This window comes from Anser brachyrhynchus (assembly GCF_964034855.1).
Source record: "Anser brachyrhynchus genome assembly, chromosome: Z".
Classification (NCBI taxonomy): Eukaryota; Metazoa; Chordata; class Aves; order Anseriformes; family Anatidae; genus Anser; species Anser brachyrhynchus.
The window spans coordinates 63,556,372-63,578,817 of record NC_137697.1 but is presented as its reverse complement, the minus strand read 5'-3'; the positions used below and the strand labels follow the sequence as shown (position 1 = coordinate 63,578,817).

Genomic DNA, 22,446 nt, shown 5'->3' with positions numbered 1-22,446 from the left:
TGCTCAAACATCAATTTCCTATTGTGGATCCATGCTGGCTACTCCAGGTCACCCTTTTTGTTCTTTATGCACCTGGTAATGGCTTCCAGGATTAGCTGTTCCATCACTTTGTCAAGGATTGAGTTGCCGTTTCCTAGCCTGTAGTTCCCTGATTCTTCCTTCTTGAGGATAGCACTGATGTTTGCTTTTCTCAGGAATTTTGAAAGTTTTTTTTCTTTCTTTGGTTTTTAGACTCAGATTTATTCATGTTCTGTTTATGGCTGAAGTTGGATTCATAATGATGCTTTTTTTTGGTCAAATGTAGTGCCTTGTAGTTTTATTGTTGATTCAGATTCTAGGAATTTAGGAGTTACTGTATGGAATGAGAATATCTGTTCATTGTGTCTCCTGCCTTTGGCACCTTAGCTGGAAGTGTAGCAGTAGAATACTGAAGTTAAGCTGTTTGACGGAAAATTATGTCTCATTTCATGACTTAGCTCTTTTACATCCCTAACACTGATTGTTTACCGCTTGTGAAATATCCTGCTGAATAAACACAGAAGTTTCAGTTTGTGTACTTGCCTGATTTCTGATTTTTTTACCACTTGAGTGCAATTTTGCTGAAGTGATATGTATTCATTTTTTTAAAAAAACAATATACCTGTTAGCTTTTGATTTAATTGATATTGCTTTTTTATTATGAGAAATAGTAAAGAATAATTTTTTTTTTTTAAATCTGCATAGTTTGATTTCTTACTCATTCTGTGGAATTCTACTTGAAATCCTTTCTGATATGTGTCTCTGACATTTCTGCTATATTTTGAAAGAAACTAATATGAATACAATATGATATGGGCTTACATTGAATATTAATGATGTTTTATGTAGTGGCTTTATAATATACATTTTTTCTTTCATACTATTAAAAATAAATATAGGTTTTCTGGTTGTCACTGCGTGTTTGGGAGGGACTTTTACTCACCTGTACAGGTGATGTGCAGGACTACATATTAATTTAGAATTCAGAATATATGTGTATAGCGTACAGAAGGAGGTCTGGACACTAATCATTCATTTCTACTTTTCATTCCTTTCTACTTTTCTTTTTCATTCATTTCTACTCTTAGGCAACATAAAATGGTTATCAGTTTTTTATTTGGAGGTATGCTTTGCACTTCAATCAAATGTTGGAACTTTCAGATAAACTGAAGGAGTAGCTGTGGATTGATTAATTTATGGCCAAAACTAGTGGGTAGCTCACTGTCCAGTATTCTTATTTCATAATACTAATAATTAGTTTGGCTCACCACTCTTCTGGGAGACTAGGCTTGTATCATTTGGCTTGCAGCAGTGCTTAGCTTTGGTCTTCAGACCACTAGCTATTAGGGGAAGTAACTTCTTACAGATATTTCAGTTGTATCTGTGTGCTTATAGTGTTTCTCTTAAACCAAAATCCCTTCTTGCCTGCAAGGTACAGTAGTCTTCTGCTTTCTGGGTCTGAGAGTTCTGTGTAATAGATGTATGTGGTAGTGTACTGGCTGATAGCTTCGTTAAGATGACAAGCCAAACTGAGTTTGTTAATACAACAGAACAATTATTTACCAGAATACTGATCAGGTGAAGAATACCAGTCTTTTCTATGACATACTGAACACTGCTTCTAATTGTTAGAAAAAATGTTATTTTTTTGAACATAGGTCTTTGAATCTTTTGGTGTAGACCACTCAGCTGATAGGAGGCTGTTGTCCTGAGAGATGAATTCAAACTGCAGAGTTAAACTAAAGCTGTACTGTTTAACAGTATTTATTTTCTCACTTGATCTTTTCATTTTTATTCACTGAACTATAGTCAATCTTCAGCTGTCCAGGGTTATTAATTATGTATATTCTCCTATTGTGTTAACTAATTCTTTGAATGTTTACTCATACGGTAGTCCCTTTATCATGTTATTTGTGCTGGGTAATGCAATCCCAATCAGTTAGAATGATGTTATTTATATCAATTTTTTGTTTGAAGGCATTCTTAATTTGGCCCTTAGAATGAGAGGTCAGTGATAAATCTGATGCAAGTCTGATCTGGTTTTCAAATCATTGGTAATATATCGGTTCAGAAATCAGGACACGTGGATCAGGTTAAAATGTATTTTTTCCTCTCTGTGAAGAAGAGCTAGCTTTATAGTTGGGTTCACTCTAAATTCTCATGGCAATTTTTCATTGATTCTTTTCCTTTTCTCCAAAAAGCAAAACAAAACAAACCCCCCAACCAAATAACAACAACAACAAAAAAAACACCACCAACAACAAACCCACTAAAGCCCCAAAATCACTTACATTCTGTATAATTTTTTTTGTTACTCTGTAAATCTGTATGATTTAAAAGGTAAGTCGACCTAAATTCCTCATAAGCTTGTTGTTTTGGGAAACTGTTCATGGTATCTTTAAAATATGCATAATAAAAAATATAGTCCTATGTTGCCAAGCAGGAGAAGTTTTTTATAGTATTCAGACAGCATTACTTAATATAATGATGTGTGGGAATGAAACTAGTGAAATTACATTCCTAAAACTCTTGACAGAGCTGTCAGTTCTGTAGCTTGACTGACTGTTTGAAGCCATATGGGAAAAATTCTGAAAGCAGTATTCTCAGAAACTGGTCTTGCTAAGGGGTGTATTTGTAGTGCGAATATACAAAATTCCCTCTGTTTAAATGGCGGCAAGTCTATAGAAGTATTTCTCTGAAACACATGCATCCTAAGGTTGTTATGACAAAGAATAGGAGAATTGGGTCTGTTTGCTGTGTTTTGGGAAAAAATACTTTTTGATATTGGAAGAAATGCAGAATAAGGAGGAATACAGCTTAAGCAGAAAGAAAATGTCTTTCAGGTTCTGTTTAGTTCTTGTTTCACTAATTATTCTTACAGTGACAAAGGTCACAAGAGAGTGTTGTCCCTATGGGCGTTGACACAATGAATTGTGAGCCAACTTGCGTTATACAATGCCATTACAGACAGTGGCAAAGAAACACAAATGATGAAAGATGCAGTAAAGACACAATTCTGTGCCTACTGAGATTCATTTCAATAGCCAGCTACAGCACAACGGAGTTGCTTTTATTATTCATAATAAAATATGGATATTCGTAATTTATTATTTATATTCCACTCAAACATTATTTTTAATAGTTTACAGTTTTTAGGTACTATTTTTTGAGGATTTTTTAGTGAGTATCTTCCTATCCTCCATACCCCTTCCATTCTCTACCAAGTAAGTGTAAACGGTACAGTTTAGAACGTACATTTTGAGAATGTTTACTGAAACGTTTCTGTTTTTACAGGCAAAATAGCTCTTTTAAGGTTAGAATCGTGTGCTATGCAAATCTCATTTAGCTTCTTGTGTAATACAAACTGTAATTTTTTTCTTTAATATGTAAAAGAGCTTTAGAAATGGGGGGTTGATTCTGGTTTCCAGGCTTGAAATGACAGGTAATTACTAGCATATTTTTTGTGGCTAATAAGAATATGTATCATATCTCTAAAATCTGCCTGACTTCATCTTCCCACCAATGGATCCTGCTGTGTGTTCTTCCGCTAGGTAAAAGAGCTAAGCAGCTATCTTTTTCCATATAGGTGCTCATAGACTGGTGTACTTTTTTACTGCCTGTGTTCACAAGTTCACAGATAGAGCCAGACAGTACAACAGTACTTTTATTTTTTCCACAAAGTGAATCTCTAAATACTATGGATTTGGAAGCTGTTTCTAATGTTTGTCATGTACTCCCTTTCTGTTTGCTTTTAAGCTAGGTACTTATCAGGTAAAATACAGGTAAAGATGAAAACCTCCAGTAACCTAAATTAGGGAAAAGTCTTTTGAAGTTGTTGCTGCTTACCGCTAGACTTGTACCGATTTCATGTCATATTATTTCTTTTGTTTCTTTTCTTTTGAAGTTTACTGGTATTTTTGGTGTGTATCTTTTACTTTTTAAAATTCAAAGATTAAAGAAGTGAGGGAGGGTTATTTTGGATATTGAACTCAGAATACTGAAGACTTTTTCTGGCATATGTGCTACATGAGGATTGCGGAAGAGAAACAAGACTTGATCCTTTCAGGAAAAAAGAAAAAATGAAATCAGAAGAAATTAACACCAGTAACCATCTAGGAGAGAGCCAATCTTAGATGAAGAATCCAGTTCATTTTACACACTCAACAATTTTTTTCCTTTTAAAATTAAATCTGAGTTTATTTTTCTGTTTTTAATATGGAAAAGTCTTAATCGTCAAATTCTTATCAGCGGTAATTCAGCCAGTAGGGTGATGAATTTATAAAATACTGTATACCATTAATTTTTTTTATTGCTGTTTGAAATGTGGTAGAAGACTATAGTCAGAAACTGTATGAAACTTAAGAGAAAAGCCATTAACTCGTATGAAAAGCCATTAAAGCACACTTTGGCTTTGTTCTTCTGGTGTCTCCTCTGCACTAATATTGTTTTCTTAAATGTACTGGAAGAACCTTTAAAGGAGTTTATAGTTGAGTGCACATCATATACTGCACATTCTGAATTTGCCAGGTACCGCTTTAAAATGTCTAGTTGTTTTTGCTCACAATGGTATTATAAGATGCTGTTTCTTGAATCTTATTTCTCTAGTTACCCTATACCTACTTTTTGAAGCATCTCTTAAAGGTGGGTTTTCCTTTCCAAGTTACTCATTTCTGATATATAAATCAATTTCTTCTATTGTGTTCTCTCCTATAGCATTAGTTACTTAACTACTACAATAATAGAAGCTTAGAATTTAGAATGTTAAATTATCAATATTTACTTTGGACTTTATTAAAATAGCCTTTAAGCTAAGCGAACATTCCAGTATTAATGTAATGAAATTGTTGTACGTAAACTGATATAATACTGTTTTAGATGTACATTTGGTAGAAATAGATGAGGAAAGTGTAACTCTGAAAAATAATGATATTGCACTTGTGTATTATTTTGTTTTCATGTGGAAAAAGCCGTATAAAAACAAGTGTGTAGACCTTTTTCTTCGGGATATAAAAGGCATAATCTCCTGTTCAGTAATATTTCAGTTTTCACAACTATATCATTTTGAACTGAAATGCTTCTCAAAATAATAATTACAGTATTAGAAAATGAATTGGGTGGGTCTATATACCAGTGGAGCATGAAGCTAATTTCTGTATTACTACAGCCTTCCCACTTTTTCTGAAGTAGTTTGGGCCTCTGTGTTTTCCACAGAAAACTGGTATTTTCTGTGATACCTCTAGGGAATGAGTCAATAATAAGTTCTTTTTGGCTTTCTATTCCTATTACATGTTTAAAAAGAAAAAGAAGTAACTCAGATGAAGTCAATTACACTCCTTCATCTCATCCTCAAATTAATCAGCCTGTCTGTGAAGGAAAGTAGTTACAGATGCATGTAAACTACCTTGAAAGGGCTGTCTACATTGAGTCAAACCTCAGAGAGGCATGAATGTTGGTTCTCATCTATGGAAATCTAAAGCGTTATTCTGTGCCATAGGATGCTGCCTGTAACCAAGAGCAGGAATGTCCTTATTAATCAAGTCCTTCAGCACCACTAATACTGCAGAAGAAGTAGTACTATTAGAAGTACTCAGATCTGTGCCAAGACTTGAATTTTTGGAAGGAGTGTTAAGATTTATTTTGAGTTCTGCTCAAATTAGTAATTGTGTCACTAAAGGCCAATTCAACTGAACTGATAGGTGCTTTATGAACTGGATGAGTAAGATTTAGTGTCATACCTTAATTACGTTAGTACACTTTCTTCTCAATCACAACTCTGTAATCTAGTTATTTTAAAGGGTGTTCTTACTGGCTCTTAATTCTGACTGTGGGCTACAAGCCCAGTTTGCTTTAAAATTCTCATCAAACCATATCACTCATGTTGAAAAGCTTCTGCAAGCCCTTAGCAACTTCAAGCTAATGAAAACCTTTTGCTGTCTAAAAAGGCATATGTTGTTGGGTATTTTTGTTGCATTTTTTTAGAAAAACAAAATCTAAACCAAAACCAACTGACAGTGAAAAACTTCCTCTCATATAGCAGTAGAAAACAACATTAAATAGGGATCCTTCAAATACCAACAAAATTATTGAACAATTGTATTATTTTTTTGGTTTTCAAGCATTACCAAATACAATGAGAGGAACCCTTTGGCAATTCTGAAAAATGCATGTACTAGACTCCCAAAATTGTATATGCTGGTTTGTTTGTTGTGTTTCTTTCCTATGCTGAGCTTTCATGAGCCCCATAAACATAAAATTACAGAACAGTGCTACAAATAAACATAAAATTACAGAACAGTGCTACAAATTCAGAATGATTTCCACATTCCCTGTGCAAATGACTTGTTAACAAATGTTAAATTTGAAAGTCTGTTTTTCTCACTTTTTAAAAACTGTTTAGATATAACTCATAATTTTGAGATGTCTTTATTGCTCTTTGCTAAATGCTAATAAGCATTTCTGTCTCTCCCTTTAGAAATGCATACACTCATTTGTTTATTTGAAAGTCTAATAATAGATATGCCAGAAACTTTAACAAACATAATCTTTCCTGTAGAAAGTTTGTCTACAGTTGCTTGTTAAATCATGTTTAATATATAATGCTGATAAATTTTATTTAGCTGTATGTTCTGAAATTATGTATGTGTTCTGAATATATTGCTTTTAGTGTAACTGAAAACAGTGAATGTATGTTTCACTATTATGCAGAAGTAAAGTACATATTCTATGAAGGGACACCCTGGTGTTCTGAAAGCAGCAAATATAGCCAAGTGAATGGAGTGCAAGTCTTCATAATATGTTAAACTTCAGTTGTAGCGTGTTTGGCCCTTTTGTAACAATCTGAATTTCTGGCCATCTTAAAAACTGTGATCCTGTTGGTATTATGTGTCCAAGCAGCATTTCCAGGCTGTAAGTCTTGCAGATTCAGTGTTTTGTTTACTCATTGTTGCTACTGTTTTCTCTAAAGTCAGTGCCTACAACACTTTCTGTGAGACAAACAGATGCCAAGTCATGGATTACGCATGAAGGAAAAACAGTGGTTTGCATGGCATTATGACATCCTGTTTGCACTGTGCTGAGAAGTAAGCTGTTTGTTGCCACATCAGTGAGTTTTGATGGCAGTACTACTGATTTTCTGTAGTTCCTAATGATCTGTTGTGATATTGGATGACCTTCTGAAAGCTTTACCTTCTAGAAGCAAGTAATTTCCCATTTCCAGTTTTCCATTTAAAATTAAAACAAAGTCCTTGTGGGTGCAGGGAATGTGATATCAATATACTTCAAAAGCCCCAAATTGAAAAATATCCATACTTTTCCCTGCTGGGGTATCTACTGAGCACTTAAACAACTTTTCCCTCTCCACCCTTAAAAATACTAGGCCCTGATCCAGAAGTTTAGAACAGCTAAAATGGAAAGTATTGGGAAGGATGTTTCAGGTGCTTATGTATTCTCTGAAATTCTATTTCCACTTTAAGTTCTCCCTTTTTTTCCTCAATTCTTTCACCTAGTTTCTTTTCTCAAATTAAGGTCCGTACCTTTTTTTTTTTTTTTTTTAATTTCAATGTGAGTTTGTTTCTCAGTCACTCTTGGTTGTATTCTCAGTCCTGAAGTTGCAGCCTTACAGCATGCCTCTTCTGGACATCCAGCCTGCCCTTGCTCTCAAAGCCATTAACTCTGATAGACTGGTTCGTGTATAGTTAAGATGGTTGTTTTGTCCCTGATGTTCTTAGCCTAAAATCTTTTGCCAGAGAACACTTAACTTGTTTTCTCATTAAGTAGTATAAGATAAATATCCTTTCATCATTGAGAAAGGAAAAGTATTTTCATTTTTGATAATGTGTAGAAACATGTCATTTATCTGATTACTTGAATTTCTCCTTGTTTTCATTTTAACTTGCCGTAATGTATGTGGGCAGTCAAAAGTGAAAGTGGGCAAATGTGGTGAAAATATGTGGGAGAGTAATAATAGTATGTAAAGACATAAAGGGCCTTAAGTGATGAGGGAAATGGCGGATTCTGTTGATGTTTTTCTTGGCTTTGCAAAATTATCTTTTGGCTGGAGATCGTATTAAAGTTAGCATCAGGGAAGCTCTGAAAAGATCAGATCCTCTTGTATTAGGAGAACTGATGGCTTGCTGGTGTGAATCTGCCTCCAGGGCAGGTATAGATGGCCACAGAGAAGTGATATGTTTGTAGGGAGTGCACAGTTTATTTAGCAGTGTAACATCTTTTTTGGGGGCTACTGGGCACTGGAAGGAAGAGAGTTGTGCGTAGGTTCAGAAGCCCAGGCAGAACAAAATGGATATGGAGGCAGCCTCATGTTTTTGTTGCTCTGAATGATTTGCAGTAGGGTTCATAGAGCAGATATGAAGGACTTTCATATGTGTTTACTATTGGTTTTATTTACTATCTACATTTTTTCCTTTCCTTGTTTTCCAGCCTGCACCTGTTTTTTGTTTTCTAAACGTAACCCTAAGCTTAAATAAGTGTCAATGAAAACCTACAGAGATAAACAGTACCTTTTCAACAGTGTTTATTGTTGCAGTGGCAAGGTAGCTTGAATATATCCAAACTGCTGATAAGAAAATGTAAAAAGAAGCTAAAGGACTGCAGTAATGAGAACCGTAGCTTTATTTTCATGCTAGTTCTGGAGAAGTACTTCCCTTCCAATAAATGCTTCTCACATAACATAAGTGTCGATGTTATCAAAGGTTCTGGTACTATATAGTCTCTTCCAATGTTTTATTTTCTGTAGCAAGTGTCGTGTTAGAAGTGAAAATAATTTACAGTCCTTTAACCTTTTGAAGAAGTTGGCCCTAAAATATTTACCACCTCATGTCTTCCAAACGCTGTGCCTTGACACAAATACCATGCAGCAACATGTCACCACTCTCAAAAGGTTAATTGATATTTCAGGATGTTGAATGTCTGTAAACATGACCACAGCCAAATACATGTTCTGTTTTTCTTTCAAGAACATAAATAGGCAGACTATTTTGAAGCCTTAGGCAGCATGCTATCCATTAATCAAAACTCATTCTCCTACAACTATATTTAGAACAGAAAAGACACATGGAACATGTAAAAAATGTAATTTTAAGGTAAAGCAATAATGAAAAAAGAGCTACTGCTGCTATACAGCTATGAGCTCCTACCACAATGCTGCCACATATCTTGTGTTTGTTCTGAGCCTTCTACAATATTCCTTGATAGATGTGTATTAAAAGTGAAATGGAAGACATAAATTTGAATTTCCTTACTACTGATGGCTTGTTTTTCATGCTACATATAGTACACTGTTTAACAGCTTTAAAAAAAGTCTTAAAAATCAGTCTTCCTAGGATATTGTCCTTGTCTCTAGTGGCAATGTTTTATAATCCTGGATAAGCTGCTTGCCTCTCTAAGCCTTGGTTTCTGTATTACCATAATAAAGTGTTTAAGTAAGTGATATAAAGTCCTTTCTAAATAGTGGAATGCTAGGCTTGAACTTCAGTGACTAGCTATCACATTCCAGAGCTTGCTCACTCTCTCCATGCTTGGCCGTAGTGGTTTGATGGATGCAGGTGTTTTATCAAAATAGCTGGTATTTTTTCCTGTTGCCTGCTTTGAACTGCTCCCATAGTTCATTTGTGTCCTTCTCTGTTAACCGTTATCAATATTGATAGGGTTCCTGAACTGAATTTTTCCTTCCACTTGATACTAAAACTTAGAGTAAGGCAAGATGCTGAGGTCTTTTTGTTCCAGAGAGAACCAGAGGTAATTTCTTTATTTACTTCGTTGAACTTTGTGGTGAGAAAAAGGTTTTCCATCTCTGTTGTTCTAGCATAATTTCCTGGTATATTTAGGAAAATTCCAAATGCTGGCTAGCTCAGGGTCCTTGTGTATTTGTCAGTGCTTTGTATGACTGACATAAGCACTTCCTCAGATATAACCATGCTTTTGGATTGAGCTGTACTTTTGAGTGGGATGGGTAGTGCCTTTATTATTTTGTTCAACCAATAGAAGGTCGGAAGAAATCAAAACAGAAAATTGGGATAGAAAACTAATCTGCTTTTAGGATTTATAAAGTTTATCTTGTAAAGAATCATTACTTCATAGGCTGTAAGTATAGTTACTAAAGCTCCACCTACCACAAAATGGCCTAGACCAGATTTACAGCGTTTTAACTATGCCTGTATGTGTTACAAGCATGGTTTTCCTTGATTAAATTATTATTATTATTTTTTAACCACAGAATGAAGGCTGAATAGGCAATGCACAATGGTGGAAATATAAGTGGTATAGTTACAGTAAGTTTGGGATGTTCTGTCTTTGGGCCGTTCCCATGAAAGATGCTTTCACCATCCACTCCCTGTCCCATCTTTCACCTAGAGATTACTGTCACTGCAGGAGAACAGGACATGTATTGGCTTCTCTGTTGTGTTCCCTCTGCAGTGCCTCTGGGGTGGCTTTATGCTGTTGACTTTAGCTGAAGTGTTGGACTGGGAAGAGATTAACTGAGACATGGCAAGCTTGCATTTTTACTCAGTCAGCCACAATATTTACTAGCAGAGGGGGAAGAGTAGACTGAAAAACACTTGTATGGAGATTAACTTGCCAGATGGTGAGACTTTATATTTCTACTTTATTCAGGAAGGCTAGGTAGGTTATTTCTTGAAAGGCCTGTAGTTCTGTTCTTACGTGCTTTGTTTTTCTGTGAGGTATAGCTTGATAGTGTTTGAATATCATTTTAGATTAATGATTCAAAAGCAGTTTGAAATGTATTTTTAATACTTTTTGAAATGCATTAAGAGTTCTTTAGCACACATACTTAACTAGTTTTTGGCTTTTCAGTAGTAACTTTTTAAAAAGCAAGCCAGAAGTATTTTTGTTGTAAACATCTATATATGGTAGAATACACAAGTAGATCTGTTGGTTAAGAAATTACAATTTTTAGGTAGATTAACATTTACCGGTTATTTATTTATTTATTTCCTAAAATAAATAGGGTAAAAATAGAATCCTCTACTTTAATCAATTTTTGCAAGAAGGAGGAATCCAACCTAGTTTCGATATTTAATTTTGTCTTACAGATTAATTCCAAGCACAAGTTACGTTTATTTTTGATGGTCACAGGCAGTTTGAACTGATAATAAATTTGGCAAGAGTTAGAAGCAAATCTGTCTTGGAGTCCAGGAGAATTTGCAGGATATGCATTGTATAAGAATGGTTAACATTTGTGGAGCACAGCATTGTGTTAGCTGACAGGCCATTCATAGATACTGAAAGTTGACCTCCCCAGCGTATCTACACTATCTGATTGTAATCTAAATTTGTGTTTTATAGCTCGAAACAATTGGATGGCAGCTTAATCTTCAAATGGCTGAGTCCATGCAAGCAAAGCTGAAATCTCCTCAAGCTGTGCTAGAGCTGGGTGTTAGCAATGAAGATTCAAAGGTAAGAAAAATGTACTTGGCAGAGTTGGAATAAATTGTGGTAATGGTCTTATGTTTGAAGATTTGATGCACCAGTTGGAACTATTGATCATCATTAGTCTCTCACCAGTGTTTTTCATATTTATATTTTGTAAAACTACATTATTAAATGACTAAGCAATTGGAATTGTGAAGTACTGATGTAATGGTATATACTTTATATACTAAGTAGATTGTGGAGCTGACAGCTGTGTTAATCAGCTCCGGGCTATGATGTAATGGAGAAATATCAGGAAATATGGCTATTTGGGGTCTATAAAATGTCTTTATGTATATATTTTATTTTTAGCATTTAACTTGTGATTGGTACTTAGACTTACGATGCCTAGTTCCTTTCTGCCTTCTACCACATTTGTAGTTACATAATATATTACTCGTCACTTGCAGCCTTTCTGTGCTAATGATGCATCTGTATGAATACACTGCAAAGCCACAGAAAGCCAATATTTGGAGATTTTAAGGTAAAACCTTATATTCAAGGTTTTTATTGACTGATGGTGCTTCAGTGTCAAAACACACAAATGAAGGTCATTTTGATTCATGAAAGCTGTGTCTTAGGTTAGTTAGCATGTTCTAAGTTAAGCACATAAATGTTTGTTTACCTTATCTCGCTAATGTAAATTGGAGTCTTTGCTGCTGTGATACCTGTCAGACTGTTTAGCAATGAAGGAGTCAATATAACGTTTGAGGGGAAGAATCAGAACTCAGTTCTGCTTTTGTGTTGCATTTAATTTGCATCTTACTAATACAAGTGGAGTTTCTGATATGTGGTAGAATAAAAGAATACACGGCTTATGTTTATGCTTCTCACGAACACCTGCAGCGGAGTTATATTTTTTAAGCAGTTCACTGCTATCTATATTATCGAAAGGTAAATAGAGAAACCAGATATTTTATGCCAAACTGCATTGAACAGCACTGCATACAGATTCAAATCTATGACAGAATAATTATAAGAAAACATGAGAAAAACAGGATGTTTTCACGTGACAAAGAAAGTTTGCCTATTTTCTTTGCGAACAGAATTCAGCAAGTGGATTTTTTTGATTGTTTCCTCTTGATTTTTGTGAATATAGTTGAATATCCCTATAAGAATTAATTTGCAATAGTTACAAGCCTAGAAACAAGAAAAACATACCGATGTGTTCACATTTCAGACACTAAAATTTAAAAGTTCAGGTTTGTCTGAATATTATTATTAGTATTATTATAATAATTTTTTAATTGAATGATTATTATTACATCTTAGTAAAGAATCGGTTTGAGATTGGATAATACTTCCCCATAAACTGACTGGAAAGATCGAAGATAATTAGTTTTTGTGCAATATTTTGCGTCATCGTGATGTTTTTGTAGAGCAAGTATTAAATTACCTGAAAATCCTAAATACTAGGTGGTACTTCTCTTTTTTTTCTCCCCTGACTTACGTATGTGGCTTTTGCACAGAAATCTGGCATGAGTTTAGTGCATGTGTTCGTAATGATTAGCTGTCTTCATTTGTCACTAAACCTTTTTAATTTTTGTTTATTTTCTTTTTGTCTTCCTTTTTGTTTTTTCTCTTTTTTTTTTCCGAAATAGCTTGTGGAGGGAACTACTGATTTTTTTTCAAGAAAAACAGCAAAATGCTGTTATAGGAGAGCTTTTGTGGTTTGCTCACTAGGGGACAGTAGTGCTCTTTGTCACACATCGCTATCTCTGCTTTTTTGAGGTAATATTCAGAATCAATTCTGAAGTCAGCAGTTGTGGGAAGCACTAAGTGTTTACATTTCTAATCAGTAAACAACAGAAGTTTGTCTTGTCCATCTACATAACTAGAGCCTATTATTAAAAAATGTACTGAGCAAGGTAAATGAAATTTGCCATTATTTCCACTTTCACTAACTGAAAGTAATTTGTACTAAAACATTAATGTTTACTACAAGTCACTACAATTAAGGACCAATTTAAACATTTTTTTCTCAGAAGCTGACATTTAAAATTACTACTTAAATTACTTCTCTATCAGAGGTGGTCAGAAAAACCTGGATATATGAAAGATACTTCTGCTTCATGAACTAAAATGAGTTAAGAGGATCCACTATTTGAGATATATACATAGAGTATTTTGTCAGCTTCATATGAAATGCAGAGTAGTGTAGGTATTATACCTTCAAAATTCAAAAGCAAGGTGCTCTGTATTTTTTTGTCAGGAGATTTAAGCTATTAAGTTTGCATTGTCTGGGAAATATTCTGCTTGTGATTAGTAGTAATTGCGATCAGATCACATGATTTTTGGTGACTACTTCTTGTTTGTTAAATTTTGCGGTATGTTTATAATCCAGACTTTGAATTAGGTTTGGATCTAACAGGTATTTTACATATGTTGTGAAAAGCTTTTCACTGTGAGGGTGGTTAACCTCTGTAATGAGTTACCCAGAGGGGCTGCAGGGCTGTCAGCATTGGCGATGTGCAGGAGTCAACTGGAGAATGCTTTGAGGGATCTGACCTAATTGTGGAGCTAGCCCTGCTGCAGAACAGGGTTTGGGCCAGGTGGTCTGCCAAATGCTGCTTCCCAGATCAAGGTCTGTGGTTCTAAGCTGCTTTGCAACTTGGTGGCTGATGGGGTTTTGTATGAGGACGGGGAAAAAAAGGTTTCAATTAAAAATCCAATTAACAGCTCTTATTACAATGATTCAGAATTTAAAATGTTTAATTGCATTTCTCAGTCTGAGCGAAATGAAATTTCTGTGAAGTAGACAAGCTAAACAAGCTAATATGCTAAGAAACATCTTTTTGAACTGCAAGCTCCTTTTGCTTCCATTCTGACAGTTTAACAACCTGAGGAAACATTTAGAAAGAACCATTTACAAACCGATGTGTATTGATGTCAGATGTGTATGGATACTGTCTTTAACAGTATAATTTGTTTTCAAGTTTGTTGTGTTGATCAGTTGCAACAACAGTTTGGGGACTTTTTACAGACCTAGTAGTATTATTTTTTATCTATAGAGTGAGTTAGCCAGTAGAGGGAGTACAAATTAATAATCCTGATAATGTGTGCCAATTATAATGCTGATTTGCAAACAAAGACTGATCCTATAATGTAAGTGCTGTGTATATTTAATATCTCTGTTTCCTTCAGTAGTTTATTTAATAATTATCCATATAGGCATACACTTGCACGTTCTTTCCCACTGTTAATAACAGTAGTTCCTTAGGCTATTTTGAAAAGAGCTTTCTAAACAACTGGGATAATTCTCCATAACCACAGGAGCCATACACAAAAAATCGTTTGTAGTGGAGGTTGTTGAAAAGGTCTGTGGGCTTCAGAAATGTCACATCATCTGTGCTGAACATCTCACCAGAGGAATGTGAGAAGTAAGACTGTGTTCTTAGAATTTCTGCTGTGCTTCTTTGCTAGCAAGATTCAGTAAGACACTTTAACAAAGAAGATATTTAGTATTGTGTATTTTTTGTACATAATCTACAGTCAGCATTTATGCTTGAAAATCGTCAAGATAAATTAACTATTATTGCCCAGAATTGTCTCTCAATAGTTATGCAACATTTTTGTGAAGTCATTCTAAGGATTTCATTAAGTTCTCTAATTTAGTTATTTTTTTTCCTGTGCAAGGTATTGTAGGTATTGTTTGTTTTTTTTTTCTCTCTCTCTCCTTTATTTCACATACAATTTTCTTTTTAAACTGCTAAGGACTTCTTGATGGCCTTTTTTTGAGGGAGTGATTATTTTTTTTTCTCAAGTGAGTGAGAATCCTGTGAATAGGATTCCTACTTAGAGTTCATTAGTCTGTTTATTTTGTTTCTTCTTTATACTTGTATTTGAAGAATTTTGTTCTAGGATTTTGTCTGTCAATGTAATACAAGTAAATTTATAAAAGTTATAAAAGGGCTGGTTTATTTAACCTACTACTAATGTAATACTTGTGACAGGAGGTAGGTGATATTAAAATGTTACTGTAATAATTTAATTTTATTTAATTTTAATTAATTTCCCTTGAATCTCTAGATGCTTTAAGAGGAGAAAATAACAATGGAAATATTTCAAATTATTTCTTGTGCAGCTGTTTGTTCAATGTCAAAGTAGAGCATGCATTTGAAACTGAGATCATAATACATATTCATCATTCTACAGAGGATACAGTTTATTATTTTTTCTACTCCTAGTTTTAACAGACTTTCTACACATTCAGGGTTGTGAATGAATCTCAGTCTTAGATGGATTGCTCTGTTTACTTCAGAAAGCATGCCACTCAGCTTTCTAAGTTAGTTGTTGTGAATGTTTTCCCCATCTTTAACAGCAAAGCAGAGTAGGTGGAAAACAAAAGCTTTTCTTCTAGTCGAATTAGATAAATCAATCATTTCAGGATTCTGTGGAGCCTGTGCAGTACACGGGCAGGACCTGCACTCCATATTATCTAAGGATATCTAAGGAAGTATGGTGGTGCTTCCAGTTCCCCCTCAGTTTAGCCCTTTTTTTCATTCTGAAATGGAGTCATGTTTGCAGAGTGGTGTAACAGTGGGATTTGGTGGATGGTCTTGGTGTGTTTTTGCTCAGAGGGAGGATGTGGCAGCACTGAGCATCTACACGTTGATGTATCCCCTTCATTTGCCTTCTCAGTCCTCTGCTTTTGGGGTCATGCATTTAGGTGCTTCATTTATTTATTTATTTTCAAAATAGAGTAATTTGTGTCTGTAGTGTCTGGAAAAAAGAGGGCAATTAAAAGACTCGGTGATGTTGATGGAACAGTGGGATGGAAACACTAAATAATTGTAAATTGCTTCTCATGTTGATTGACCACTTCTCAGCCGTTTTCTCCTCTGATGGGGACATCACCCTTTTCTTTCTCAGAAAACAGAGAAGCTTACATGTACATACTTGAATCGAGTTGAGTGTTCACATCAAGCAGATTTGTAAGTCTCCAGCAATTGCCAAAATGTAAGCGTGACAGGCCATCGAACAAATGCAAAAATGTTTACGAATGACATTAAGTGAAAAAGTTATTTTCATTCCAATTCAGAGGAGGTAACTGGGGGCCTGGATGGTCTTCTGAACTCCTGTGTACAAGTGAGATTGCTGCTTTTGGCAAGGTAGAGTATGAAACCAATTTTGTTCTGAGAATTGAAATCTAATAAATAGTACTGCTGATAAGAAAGCAGAAACTTCCCTAAGACAAGGTTCAGAATACCAGGAAAAGTCTTCATATTTGTAGGAGCTGTAGTAATAATGGCTGTATAATCTTTAGCATGTGGAACAGCTCAGAAAAATGAGCTTGAAATTTATAATTTGCTTCCAGGCTGTCACATTGCTGCAGAAAGCTGTTAGAAATTTCTTTGTTCAGCCCTTAGAGACAGATATTCCAGACTTGCCATGCACAGCAATTCTTGCATTAGACTCTGCTTCTGATCTATCTATCTATTATCCTTGATTAAATCCATTTAATTAGAAGGAAAAACTGAAGATGCAGTCCAGAATTGTCAAGATGCTGAGAAGGCTTTTGTTTTCTTACCAGCATAGAAATGGGAGGCTGAGTAACCCATGTCCTGTAAACTGTGGGTAGTTTGACATTTTACTTAAAAACCATCTACCAGATGGTGTGACTCCAGGAGTATGTGCTCACCTCTGGCAATTGTACTGCAGAGTGTAGTTAATTATCTGGCTCCATTTGTGATCTTATATGATTCAATTACCCAGCTTATAGTAAAGATCCCTTTACAGGGAATTTTTACAGTATTCTTATGTTTCACCTGGCAATATACACAATTTATGAATAAAATCTGTAACACATGAATTTAGGAACCCTGTAATTGGCTACAGTCTCTGCACATGCTCTGCTCTCACTAAAATGCTCTTACAACTCAGTCCCCGTGTCTTTGTGTCATGGAGTTAAAGAAAGAACTCAGTCCCTGTTGACACTTAGTTGCAGGCTTCATGAAAACTCAACTTATGGTTAATACTGGTACTCTTGTTTATTTGATACAGAAGTATCTGGAATTGTGTGTAAGTTGTAGTTTTACCATTGTCAGTCCAAGTAAGGAGTTGAAAAGTAGCTGAAATGTTTAACTTCAAGTTTAAACCCCATGACCCACTGCATTGTCAGGCAAAGCTAAAATTTAAGGCCTTGAGAACATTTGAAAAACATAAAGATCTGATAAACTTTCCTCATTTAATGCATTTGTGTATGCCACATTTTTCCTTACAAAATCTGTTTTTATTTGCCTCAAACTAATTTCATAAACTTGATCCTTCAGTCTTTTCAGATAAAGAAGAAATGTTTATGGGTTTCATCACAAATTCTCAGGAAACTTTAATAGTTTTTTTTTTGTCTTCTATCCTTAGGAATTATGCAGTGGTAGCAAATGAATTGTTGTCCTCGTCTGCCTGTAGCATTGAGAAATAACCATATTTTCCTCTGCACTTTTGCAGTGCTTTTGCAGTACTTTCAGTATTGATCCCCCGTGCCCCTTTACTTTAGCTAACAAGCTCTGTTTTCCTTTCGCAAATCTAGAAATGGTCAACCCCTCTGTGTCTGGTTCTTCTGCATCTTAGGCAGAAAGGTAAGGCAACATAAGAGTTGTACTTTCTCTATCAGCAAGGCTGTGTCTTATGAACATGGCCCTTCTACTCTTGTCCCCTGCTACAGCGATGTTAACTGCTGCCTTCAAGAAGGGAGATGAGGGCAGAGGAAGATGACATGTAAGCCTTAAGTCATCAGCTTTCTAACATGGATGTTTAAAAACAGATAATTCTTCTGTGTACAGATGTAGAAAAATCAGAATTTCTAATGAGTTTAGAAGATATAAACTTCAGGGTGTCATAAAGCATTTAGATATTAATAAATTAAATGAGTAGCATTTTGTGGCATTTAAATCAGGTAGGAGTAGTTGTCTCTTGTACTATTTGACAATTAGTCAAGCAGAAAAGAGGTAGAATATGTTCTTTATGAAAGTAGGAGGTTATTTTTTTAATTTAATTTAGTGTTGGGGACGCTCTCCAAACCTACCTCTAAACGTGTCTGTATGTTTTCTGGGTATGACTGGAAATGCTCCTCAGTTCTCCCTTGTTTAAAATGGTAACTTGTTACTGTCCAACAGTTGTGACTTGGAGAGACTTGCTTATGCAAAGTATTGCTGTCTCTTAATCCTTTATCTTTCCTTTGAAGGGCTCTAAAGGAGAAAACTTATGAGAGACATGGATTTTCTTTTTTTAATTAAAAAAAATAAAATATTTTGATGTATGTTTTCTCCTTGGGCTGATGCTTCAGAATACTTCACATCTTTAAGAGCCAACAGTGTTTTATTTTCCTGTAGCTGGTACACCTGTGAAAGGGATATCTTCAGAGCTAGTTGGAAGAGATAGATAATAATCGTGACTGTACAAGACAGTCCTGTTTTTTTACTGCCCTGAAACCTAGAACCAGCTGCTTGCTACTTGCTTCTCGTTACTGTAGTGGTAGCTTGGGAGACATCTGTGCTTTGCTGTGTGCTTCCTGGGTGGGAATGAAAGAGACGTTCGCTTTAATTCCTTGTCTTCTGGTAGTGTGTACAGTGTTTGAGGTACTCTCTGAATATGGGAGGAGCTTTACTCAAAAGCAAAATACAAAATGAGGGAATTAAAAGTAAGATTAGATATATACAGAATGTTTTAATTACAGATGTGAACTAGAACTTGACTGTAAATATGTCTAACTTCTGTTGATTCTCACCACTGCATTTTGCTTCGGCAGCTGTGGCAAGATGCGTAGGAAATATACTTAAGACTTTACAGGAAAATATTCTGCTTTTCATTTTTGTGTTAAACAGTGCTGTTTACTGAAGTACTGGTATATATGGCCTGGGGATCTTGTGACAAGCACTGTTAGACAAAGTTCTTCGATTGTAAGAAGAAGAAACAAAATTATAAATGTGAAGAAACAGTGAAAGCAGATCTGCAGTACTTGTATAGCTTTGTATTCCAATTTCTTCAGAGTAAATAATGATACTGACTTTAATGAACTTGAGCTGCAGAGAAAAACAGGCAGGAGTTTTTATTTTCTTGTCTTCCCCAGTATTTCATCTGCCTCTTCTTTGATCAGTTTACAAAAAAGCATACCTGCACAAACTTCTTAGCTGTTGTCTTCTTACAGCATGTCATGGATACATCTTGACCTTTCTGAGATTTTTTTTTTTGAAAGGTATACTTGTCAGTTTTGTCCTGATGTATTTTTTCACTTTTGAATGGTAAGCGGGTGGATTAGCTTGGAAACTGTGATATTTCTGTTGTTGTTTTTGTGAAAGATGATTTTCCAGCTTATCCTAAGAGGAAGGGTAATGTGCAGAAAGGTACAACAGACGTAGTCGCTTAGCCTGTGCGTGTCTGTCTTCTGTTGGTTCTCTGTGCAGCTTCTGAAAAGCCTAGCTGCAATCTGATGCATTTTAACTAGAGTCAGACACTGATCTCACTATTCTCCTGTGATAGCTCTTCATTATCTTCATAAAAAATCTTGTAGAATAGAAGTCCACTATAGCTAATTTCTGATTTGTAACATCTAGTGTTTTCAATCCATTTTAAGTACTGTTGTAGGGAAGGTTTTTATTGGCTAATTGGATCAACTTATTAAAGAAGTGAACATTTTAATAAGTGCCTTAATATTTGGGGTATTTGTTTGCTTGTTGAGTGCCATGTTGCCTAAGTAACTTTTGCTTTGTCGTATCTTTATGCAAGTCAAATAGATCATTTTAATCAGTTTCTAGTTTTTTTTTTTTTTTTTTCTCCTGATGGTATCAAACAACTTGCTTGATCTTCAATTGGGGCTAACCTAGTTATTCTGTTTCTTTCATTTGTAAAGCTTTTTCTTTTGCCTGTTGAAGCTGAATATTAATTGTTTTTCCTTGAAAACAGTTACGCTGTGTGCCCTGACAAAATAATGCGTGCTTCAACATCGAATCCAGTTAAGACTTAAATATTTCTAAGACAGTCCTCACACTAAGGTCGTGCATAATGTCTGCTTTGCACAGGCTGCAATTGACATTTAAAATTACAGATTTCAGTGTATATTTGTAAGCAGTATGCTGCAAGCCTGAGTATAATCACATGCTTTTGAAATCTTTTTGACCACCTGTAGGTGCTATAAGATGTCTGTCTTAATAGACAGAAGGGTTTAAAATAAATGAAATTACAAGTACGACTTTGTTTCATAAAGTTTCTAAAGTGTAAAAAGAAAGTTGGGCCAAATCGGTTAAAATCTGATGGATAATTCACATTTTTTAAATAGGTTTTAAGATCTGGGAATGCTTAGCAAAGTTAACTTCTCTTGTTTCTTAATTTTGTCATGACAAATCTAGAATTTGTTTCTTCATTTTTAATTTTTCTGCTCTCACCAACAAATTCTTTAACTCCCATACCAGATTACGGGTTCTGGAATGGACATGTAGAGCTACATTTGAGTAGCTAATATTTTTGTATGGAGAAGGACTAACATCCCAGAACCAGGGCTGGAGGGTCAGCAGTGCGTTGCTAGAGTGCAGAACATGAGGTGAGCTGTCCTCTGCAGCTGAAGTGTGTGCTGACCCGTGAAAGAGCTACCAGAGAAGTCCCGGGAACAGGCGAACTCACCTGAGAGTAGCTGCCTGCTTTCTCTTGACTGCTGCATTCATAACTCTGTCCCCTGCACTGTAAGGGGGAGAGAAATTGGTTGAGTGAGATTACAGGTTTCCAGTCAAACTGGCAGTGTTTGGATTGGGGCAGTTTTCCTTTCTTCCAGGAGAACCGCAGCAGGGTTTCTGAGTGCAAATGGTCTTGATAAATGTACAGGCATGGGCTTTAATTGTGCAGTGCCTTGAGTACTCTGGTCAGTTTGAAGCTAAGGAACTGTGAGATTCTGCTTTAAAATATGAATGCTTGGCAGTATTTCCCTGTCACAATTTTTCTTTCAGCCTTTTAAGCATAGGGTTAGCTACAGAAAACAAAAGTTAACTGTTTTAAGCATTTGAACAAAGTGTCTATATTACACTAGTAAAAAGTGAGGGCATCACATGTGAGACTTTAATTTTGGCTAGGAAATTACAAATTCTATTATGATATTTTTACTGTGCAGCTCAAAGAAGAATAGCTGATTTGTGTAAGAGCATTTGCCATTTTCTGGGGTCACATGCTCTGGTTTCTGGTCACCTTTCTTCTTTCTCCGCTGTTTCTACACACAAACTGTCATGTCTTGTTGAACAACACACATGCATATTTTTTCTTCTTAACTGTGTGAACACCAATATCAGAAAGGGCTATTTGGCAGTGAAAGGGTGGCGAGCAGCATCTGCCAGACAAATTCACTTCATTTTCCCTTTTGGCAAAATCACTGGGTTTACTTTCCTGTTACTTTTGCTAGTTTTTTTTTTCTTTTTCTTTTTTTTTTTTTTTTTTTTTTTCTGAGTGTCAATGTGCAAACTTTTGAAATTGCCAGATTGGGCTTTCTGGAGAAGTAATATACATATTCTTGAAAGAGTACAAAGTGAGCATCTCCCGTGTTGCTAACATCTGTCCTGCTTGAGGCAATAAATATACAGTACATGCTGTCAAACAGGATGAACACTGTGCCTTTGACATTGCACAGGTGTCTGTAACAATGCTGTGACACCCTTTCCAGTCGTGCTTTGGGTGGAAGGGAGTAGGTCATCACCTTGATCATACGCGAGGACAGCAATTTTCGCTCATCGTGTTTCCTGTTGTTTACAAATGAGAGGAGTCTGGTGCCTGGAACTATGTGGCATCTAAACTTGTGCCTTTTGGCTTTCTATGAACATTTAACTTAACTTCAAAAGCTATTATGACAAGTGACCTTTTTCACTAGTTAAAATACATGAAATACGACCTCTTTTACAGGAAAACCAAAACCCACAGCATGGCCTACAGCCTCTGAGCAAATCTTTTTCAGTGTGATTGCATAAAATCATTACTAATGAAATAACAGATACGTATTTCTAGGGA

At 35.4% G+C, this 22,446-nt stretch overlaps 1 protein-coding gene across 6 annotated transcripts in view; it reads left to right on the top strand.

Moving 5' to 3' along the window:
• Positions 1–22,446, top strand: part of COMMD10 (COMM domain containing 10) — a 105,213-nt gene that overhangs the window by 7,205 nt on the left and 75,562 nt on the right. For all 6 annotated transcript variants that reach the window (XR_013943880.1, XM_080574926.1, XM_080574929.1 and 3 more), the window contains exon 5: positions 11,341–11,451. Coding sequence is in view for 5 of the 6 variants with exons in the window: in XM_080574926.1 (XP_080431052.1) it covers positions 11,341–11,451 (111 nt within the window). In the remaining variant the exon portion in view is untranslated. The remainder of the gene's footprint in view (positions 1–11,340; positions 11,452–22,446) is intronic.